General features: G+C 40.9%; 2 protein-coding genes across 7 annotated transcripts in view; both read left to right on the top strand.

Moving 5' to 3' along the window:
• maco1b (macoilin 1b) overlaps positions 1-3,322 on the top strand; it is a 15,938-nt gene extending 12,616 nt beyond the window's left edge. The window contains 2 exon segments of the mRNA XM_020608631.1: positions 738-912; positions 995-3,322. Of these exon segments, the coding sequence (XP_020464287.1) occupies positions 738-912; positions 995-1,197 (378 nt within the window). The 3' untranslated portion in view covers positions 1,198-3,322.
• Positions 3,323-6,795: 3,473 nt separating this feature from the next.
• ldlrap1b (low density lipoprotein receptor adaptor protein 1b) overlaps positions 6,796-8,650 on the top strand; it is a 28,075-nt gene continuing 26,220 nt past the window's right edge. For 4 of the 6 annotated variants that reach the window (XM_020608672.1, XM_020608670.1, XM_020608673.1 and 1 more), the window contains exon 1: positions 6,796-7,131. In XM_020608672.1, the coding sequence (XP_020464328.1) occupies positions 7,047-7,131 (85 nt within the window). In that variant the 5' untranslated portion in view covers positions 6,796-7,046. The remainder of the gene's footprint in view (positions 7,132-8,650) is intronic. The other 2 variants (XM_020608667.1, XM_020608668.1) reach the window with 2 other exon arrangements.

Raw genomic sequence — 8,650 nt, 5'->3', positions numbered from 1 at the left:
TATATATATGTACATTGCCTTCTTCATGTTGACTATCTGTACATCTGTCCCATTCTTGTGAATGTGACTGGTTGGCCGGAGCATACAACCTCAAAGTGGTAATTCTAGTTTCATTTGTTTTACCTGATGGTCGCACAAAGCTCATCGTTATTTTAGACTTAACTACTGAAATAATACAACAAGAATCAGAGTCAGGATTTTAGGAAAACTTGAGCTCATAAACAGATTTGCCAAAATTTGAACTCGTGCTTGTAGGTTTGGCAGCACAGTAGATGTCCAACAAGCAGTCACCTACACACTGTTGCACTGATGTAGACGCTTTCCAAGAGGAGCCAGTCATCCTGATGTTAAGAGATTCTTTTTGTTAATAGTCCCAGTACTTAAGACTACAGTGCTGTGGTAGAGTATAAGGTATTAACAGTGGGTTTTTTAACCTGCTGTTTGACTCATTGCTCACTCGTGTATCCTCCAGCACTTTTTAAATGTACTTTCTAAGTCAAAATATGGTCGCCATTTATTCTTCATGCGGCACAGAATGACTGGGTTTCTGCTAAAGAAGCCTTGTCTCTTACATCTGGCAATCTGAAAATGTTAGAAACAGATGTGAGCCTTTTATTTATGCCACAGTGTTTACATAGTGCTGCCTACATGTCTTTATTCACTATTGTGCTAAAGCATCCTTTCACAGATGCTCCTGAGCTGACCCTGACCTGCATTGCTTCTCCTTTATCTTTCAGGAGCTTCATAAATATAAAGAGAATGAAAAAGACACAGAGGTGCTGATGTCAGCGCTGTCAGCCATGCAGGACAAGACCCAGCACCTCGAGAACAGCCTAAGTGCAGAGACCAGGATCAAACTGGATCTCTTCTCTGCACTGGGAGATGCCAAGAGACAGCTGGAGATTGCACAAGGTCAGTATATTTATTTACACATGATATTACAAATAGTTTTTGTGTGAATTATATTCTTAAAGTTCTTGATGTACATTTGCAGGTCAGATCCTGCAGAAGGACCAAGAGATCAAAGACCTGAAGCAGAAGATAGCTGAGGTGATGGCTGTCATGCCCAGCATCTCCTATACAGCTGACACCAGCAGCATGACCCCCGTGACCCCCCACTACTCTTCTAAGTTCATGGACACCACTCCCTCCGGCCTAGACCCCAACGCCTCCATTTACCAGCCACTCAAGAAATGAACGCTTTATCTCGCCACCTCCCTCCATCCATTCATCTTCTCATCATTTTTATTTCTCCTGCAGGCCCACCACCTCCCAGTCTGCTCGGCATGTCTGCGGCTGACAAATTTTTTTGTTTGTTTTGCTTTTTTTAAATGGGGTTTCTTGGTTTCTCCTTGCCAGGTCAGAAGGATGTTGTATTGTGTGACTGTATTTGTTGTAGTTAAAACAAAACACCAAAAAAAAAAGCATAAAATGGACATCACATATCAACTAGGAAGTCCCGATTATTATTTTCTTTCTTCAAGTGTCTAGTGAAACCTCACAGAATCGGGTTTGTATCTTCATCTCAAAGGGTGTTTCCACCACCCACCACTGCAACCACTTACCTGCTCTTTGGTCCTGGGGAATAGCTGCTTTCATTTTTAGGCAGATTTTTTTTATTTATTTTTTTTTATTTATTAATACCTCCTAAAAGTTGGAAACCAGAGCTCACTTCATCCTACATCCTGACCTGTACCCCAGTTTCTCTGACAGATTGTTTCTCTCCCAAGGTAGTATTGGCTACGTCTGTACAACCAGAGGAATGTAATGTAAAGATGGCACAGACTCTGCCCTGTTGTGTTTAATTTATTCTTTTAATTCACAGACACCAAATTAACCCTGGTCTCTACCGCTTTGGGGTTTGGTGGTAAATAGTTTTTAAAATTTATTGTGTGGTTCTGTTTGTTCATTCTTTAAGATTCAAGTTTTGATTTCAACAAGTTGGAAAAGATTGTGTGTTTAAGCAGAAACAAATATTCTAAATTTAAACAAAACAAACCCACACAGCGCCAAATGTTCAGCATCAGTGAAAACTGCAGTTTGGTTTGCCCTTACTGTGTTTTCCCTTGAAGGAGTGCAGTAAGAGAAGCCTGTGTGTATGAGTGTACAGTACTCCGTCTTTCATCACTTATCATGATCACAGTGCCTTGAGTTGAGAACACAGAGATCAAGTTTGAATATAAATTCTTTGGGAAGCATCTGGCTAAGCTGTGGAGGATAAGAATTTGACCTCACCCAGTTAAAGTTGGATAAAATTTGCCTTGAGACACTGATTTGGTTTTTGGACTCCCTGCTAAGTTTCCCACAGGCAGGGATCCCGATCTATCGTGTTCACTCAGTGCCAGCTTTGTCGCTTATTACGTGAGGCACATTTAACATATATTTGACAGCACCAAGTCTAAGACTTTTCAATACACTCTTATTTGCCTGTTGTCACTATGTTGACGTGTCATTGGCCTCCACAGAGTCTACTGCACACAGGTCCGCGGCTCATCACGTCCGCTCACAGAAACTCATTTCTACTGCTGTAAATCCCTCAGTTTAGCTGCTGCTCCTTCTTTTGTTTATGGTTTCCAGTTTAAAGTTGCACTGTAGAAAATGCACCCTGTGTTGAAAGGGAAACTGTAAAGACCGTCTGTGCAATGTAAACAATGTTTTGGAGAAGCAAACTTCGATATAGCAGTTAAATATTTTTATTTAATTAATCTTCCACTTTGGTTCATGTGCCAAGACTGGAATGCTTGTTTCTCTAGTAATGTGTTAAAGAATGTACTGCAAATACATTGGCTGACATGTTTGTCAAATATCCAGCTGAACATACCTTAATGGCAGTTTTTGTGAAGCATGTAGAGGAAGTGGTCACCTGTTGGTAGTACACCGTGTTGTTAAAAGTAAAGGACTAGAAAGTCAGGTTTCTTTTTGTGAATGTTACAGTATTTACTCTCGGGCAAGTAGCAGTGTTCCTTGCTCCTGTTTCTGGTATTGTTCTGTTCCTGCAGGGAGAAACTCGCTCATGGTTTCACCATCATCTGAAGTGGTCATTGTTGTGCTTGTGGTTGTCACCTACTGTAAATGGACAAGCTTTTTTTTTTGCTCAGATATTTGTCATTGGGGGGGGAAATGTGAGAATTACATTTGAGGCAGTTGTTTGGTCAACTGATTGTTGGAAGTATAGAGAGAAGGGTGTTTTTTTTTTTTTTTTTTTTTTTTGTTTTTTTTCTCCCCGCATTTCCTATGCCCACACTGCTCTGTTTCTCCCCAGGTCTGACCTTGGCTGCGCTCCTGCTCTGTGAGGTTTACAAGGAATAAACTTTTTTTTTTTCTTGCACTTGGACTTTTCTCTGATTTTTGCTCATATGTCTGGGTCTTTCCAAAACAATTGGTCGGTTTTGTCAGAGGGAAACCTTTTTTAACCTTGTCATTAGAGTTAGTTCTGTTATAGCTTGCAACTTAAAATATTAAGTAACAAAGTGTCCTTTATAAACCAGAGTTGTGGGATTTGAAAGAATTGAGAATTTAGGAGGTTAGGGTATATGCTGTTAAGTTGCATTATGGGAAATGCAGGGTCCAGTGTTGTAATGGTGACAAAGTCGGGATATTTCTTTCTCTACTTAAAACTTGACCATTCTTTTACTTGCTTATTTTATGTTGTTCCCTGAGTCCCAACCCCTAATGGAAATGCAGTACAACAGTGCTGGAGAACCCCAGGGCTATCATTTGTGTGACATTTCCAACGGTCAGCTCGTTCATTTTTGGAAGGACAATGACATTTTACTAACATAAGTATGTTAGTATAGACAAAGCAGTACATGAAATGTATTATTTTTGAAATTTAGGATTTATTATAACATGATATGAAATTTACCGCAAAAAATTAGAGAGCTTATAATGGTTAACAAAATCGTTAATCTCGACTTTGGTATTGGAGAGTCGTAACATGCACTGCCACCTTATTGCCACTAGGAGGCAATGTTTCTTTGTGTGATGCTGGCTGAAAGAGTGGTTATTAACTCTGTCATGATGTAAAATCCTATTCAGCTCAGACAAAAGGGCCTCCTGCCAAGCACTAATCACAGGCAGTCATAACTGCAATCATGCAGTATTGGCTCAGTAGGTAAGTGAAGTCGGAAGTGTGCACTATTTAAATAATGCAAGAGGGTAATTTCTAGTAGTTTGGGCTAAAGTTGAGTATTTAAGCTAATTTTCTTGGCTCCCTCTTTGTCTACATTTCAAATTCAGATGCAATCACAGTCAACGGGTTTGCTGACCTCTGGGAAAAAGATTTCAGTCGGTGATAGACCCATGAAAGGGAGCATTGTAGGCTGTCACACATTTTGATTTGAATAATAATACTTTTTAGAAGGAGACAAAGAGCCCTTCTGCCAAGGACAGTGAATTTCAATGCATCAAAGAAGCCCTCTGTTCAGCATTCTGTCACATACCAGATCTCCCCTAACACACTTGCCTAACCTGCGCAGCGAAGCAAATGTGGGTACCTCACTCATTTTCTTTGCATTAACCGTTACCTAGGCTAGGCATGAATTTGTCATACACACAGTCCGCAGTTTTATTGCTCCCCCAGTTCCTATTTGGCACTATAGTGTTTGGCAGAGTCAATCAAGTGGAATTAACAGATAACAGATCTTTTCTAGCAGTGTTTGGCACAGGTGCACTTGCTATGCTATTAGGCCTCACAAATCTACAGTAAAACCAGTCTCCTGTTTCTTGACCTACTCAGTTAGCATAAACTCCTTGAACAATTTTCTTAATGCCTTTCCTTCTGAAAAACAAATATCACAGTGAAAAAGAAATTTGATTTTTGGTCAAATGATCAGAATCAATGATCACCAAAGATATAGTGAATTTGCAGCACAGGGGAAAAGGTGTGCATTTTGATGACATACCTAATTGATGCCACTTACATTCATCCTGTATAAATATATCACGTGAATTTTGTCTTTCATACTCATCCCTGTGGAATGTTGGGCAACCTGCTCACATGCTACCTTTTTATGAGCAGTCGGAGCTGCCTTCTCTCCCTGCCATTGCCATTGTCATTGATTTTTCTTCCCAAACACACCTACTGTGACTATGCTGCTACTTTAAAAATCAAGATATGCCTTGCATGCTTCAGTAACTGACAGATATACTAGCAGAGAGTGCACTCTTTTGTCTCATGCCTTTCACTGGCTGGCAACAAAGAAATAGTGATTTAAAGCAATGCACCTGTCAGAGCAGAGAGGGGCCATTTAGTTTCTAATGCTACACTGATAGGATGATAATTCTCCCTTAGATCTATTTTTGTGTGCAGAGTAAAACCAGTACTTTATCACTACTAACTGACCTTCAGATTGAAGATAGTGGTGGTGTTGCCTAATATGTCCCTGGGGTTGTATTATTAGCCTGTTCCGCTCTCCTGTGAAATCTGGTACTGCAAGATTTTTTGAAAGCCATTCTCCTGAGTGATTCACTGAATGGGTGATGATGTAAGCTCAGTGAAACTCATTGTAGACACTGGGCTTGGTGTCATTTAAAGAACCAATACAATACAAATCTCTCAGAACCAGTATCTAAATAATCCTTCTTATATCTTACTTTGAAGATGATGTTCACTCAACAAAAAGCTTGATTACATCATAGCAAAGTCTACAAATACAGCAGGATGTTACAAGATAATCACTAACGACTGTTTAAGGGTAAAGTTAATATGTGCTATGAATATACATTTGGTCTGTATTCAAAAGGTGTGAGATTTGACTTGAGCATAAGTAGAAATGTATTATTGATGGGTATGATGGCGCTTCACAGTTAGCTGACCTATCTTACACATCACATGTAGTCTATTATTTCCATTCATCTAAAAAGCCTGGACACTGCAGAAAATGGGACAGTAAAAGGTCATAAGGGGTCATTTTGCTTTCCTGACAGAACTGTGGTTAGTTGACTATAGCGTGCCCTTTAGATTTTAACTGTATTATTAATCATGCATAGAAGTGATCAGTATGACATGAATTGTTCTTTGGTGACCAGCAGGGTTTCCTCTTCAGGACTATGAATCGAGGTGTCTTTGTCTACAGTCTAGAACTTCGTAACTTTATATTTTCTTCATCAGGGGACCCCCTCGCTTACCTACTGTACAGATGTTCAGCAGATGCTCTGTGACTTTCTCTTTTCACTTTTCTCTTGCTTCCTTGCTTCCTTCCTTCCTTCCTTCCCTGGAAGCTGTTCATTTTATGATGTTAGCTATCAGAGCACTTGGGCAGAATATGGGAGTTAGGGTTACATACAGCTACTGTAGCAAGCACTTATTCAGAAAATAATGTTATAGCTGTAGTATTATGTATGTAACACAAGCAGATAATACCTGATTTGAAACAGGCTCTGAATGGAAATAGGTAAGCAAAGTATGACTCCTTCTGATAAGAAAAATATTCATGATTACAAACAAGAATCACTTGGTATAATGCTCAAAAGTTACTTCTTACTATTACATTAATTATATATAGCCTACAGGTCTATATGAATGTACAGTAGTTTTATTAACTTAAGTGGAACAATCCCATCCACCTGTGTCTGAGCATGACATTATGAACATTTTTCCTGAGTAGACAATGCTTTTACAGCTCAGAAACGAAGAAGTTATGTAGCTGAATTAAACATGAGAGGTTTACCCACGGCCCGTGATATGACTACTAAGTTATCTGTCACAAAATATACTGGGTTAGGAGTAAAACCTCGCTGCAACAGTGGCGCCGCACTAGCACCGCACGCCGGGCTGTGAGAGCAGGGTTGCAACAATCCACTCTTGGATCCACAAACAGGCGTCACGTGTATTATTCTGTTAATTTGCATATATGACACCGCCCAGAGGGACGAACATGATAATCTACCATTGACTGAAGGCAAAACGAGCGAAGGGGAGAAAAAAAAAAAGCTGGAAAAAAAGTTTTCACCGGTGAGGGCTATTTTAAAGCAGCTGAAGTGTTTCGACAGAGAGGGACAGGCGGTTGACGGGCTCTTTGCCCCACTTTTGGATTAGCTACGATATGGACGCTTTGAAATCCGCCGGAAGGGCAATCATACGGAGCCCCAGTATCGCCAAACAGTCATGGGGTGTTGGCAAGCATAAAAGTAAGTATTCAGTTAAATATATCACCACGAAGGCGTTAGCTGGTGCTAATATGGCTAAAATAAGCTAGCCTCGACAAGTAGGTAGCGTTAGCTAACATTAGGACTGGTTTACTTAGCGTTCCGCTACTTTATAACTCAATTGGTTGGACGCCAGTTAAGGTTCGTCGGGGACTAACCAGCTACCATTTGTGGATTTTATAGATCCAGCAACTCAGAAAAACAATAGCCTAACATTAGGGTGCATAATTAAAGTCGGAAATGTTTTGTTGTGCATTTGAACTTGACACCCAGAGTGACAGTAGCGCCCCGCAGCTCGTAAACTGACTCCTTGTCTAGTTTCCACAGTGGTTCTCCACGTATCGAATTGCCAGTGTTTGCTCACTGAGACCGTAAGGGGACACATGGCACGACAAAAGTTTGAGTCCCGTGAAATCTCGTCGTTTTGTGCCACGTCATTCCGTCGACTGTCTTTCTGACACGCGTTGAAAATGACGGGAGGCTCCGCGGGGAACAAAACGCCAGTGATCTGTAACTGGAGGCACGGGGAGATGAGTGGTCGTCTTCCTGGCAACGCTCTGTTGCTAGGCGATACACTATGTGGAGCAAAAATGAGATGGTATATAAGGAGTGGTTGCGGAGTATAAATATCACGGGGATCTCCAGATAACCTCGGTGCAAAACTGGAGTTGAGGGTTTAATTATCATGAAAGCTTCCGTGGGTTTTACTTGAGGTTTCCACATCCCAATGTGTACACTCCTCTCCTAGCCTGACACTGACTGTGGCTTTCAGACTGAGCCAGCCAACCTTTTCATATGTTCGTTTGTACAAAGGGGGACTGTCCCTTGCTCCCATGCCTCTCCCATTCTTTTTTTTTAATTTCCTAGACAATAGAGCTGTTGGCAGCAAACTGTCACACGTGCCAGGCAGTGCCACCAATGCTTTGTTTTGGCCCACTCCTCTGTGGGGGGTGGGGAGTGAAACACAATCAGCATGGTCCATCCCTGTCTGAACAGGCAGCGGTCAATGGACAGATACTGACCAATTAGTCGCTGATGCTGAGCTTTGTCATGACTCCACGTTGAATCTGTGGCAAAAGTCACATCCGCCTCTCTCTGTGTTACTGCCTCAGACAGCCAAGCAGAGACTAACTCATCTTGTATTAGAATTTTTTCACCCACATTATTTATTCACAAGTGGATCCTGTTGGTGTGCAATCTAGCAACTCTATCTTTTCTTCATCCTTTCTTAACGTCTATTGGTGTAATTTTAAGCTTAACAGTGTTACTGTAGGCACCAGTGAACTGCAGAGTCATGAGTAAAAGGCAGCTTGTTTCATCTTGTAGTGTTGGTGACCTGCTCCAAGGTGGATCTCTTTTACACTTGATGAATGCAGACATTGTCATTTAGGCCACAGATTGAAAGTTGTGGTAGCTCTTTTGATAGCATGTTGTCTGGTTGGGTTGTTATTTTTTAAAAGTACAGTATTTCTGGATTTAGACAACATAATTTGCAACAGAG

The sequence above is a fragment of the Monopterus albus genome, unplaced genomic scaffold (genome assembly GCF_001952655.1).
Source record: "Monopterus albus unplaced genomic scaffold, M_albus_1.0 scaffold94.1, whole genome shotgun sequence".
NCBI classification, from domain to species: Eukaryota; Metazoa; Chordata; class Actinopteri; order Synbranchiformes; family Synbranchidae; genus Monopterus; species Monopterus albus.
This window is presented reverse-complemented; position numbering and strand designations above follow the sequence as displayed.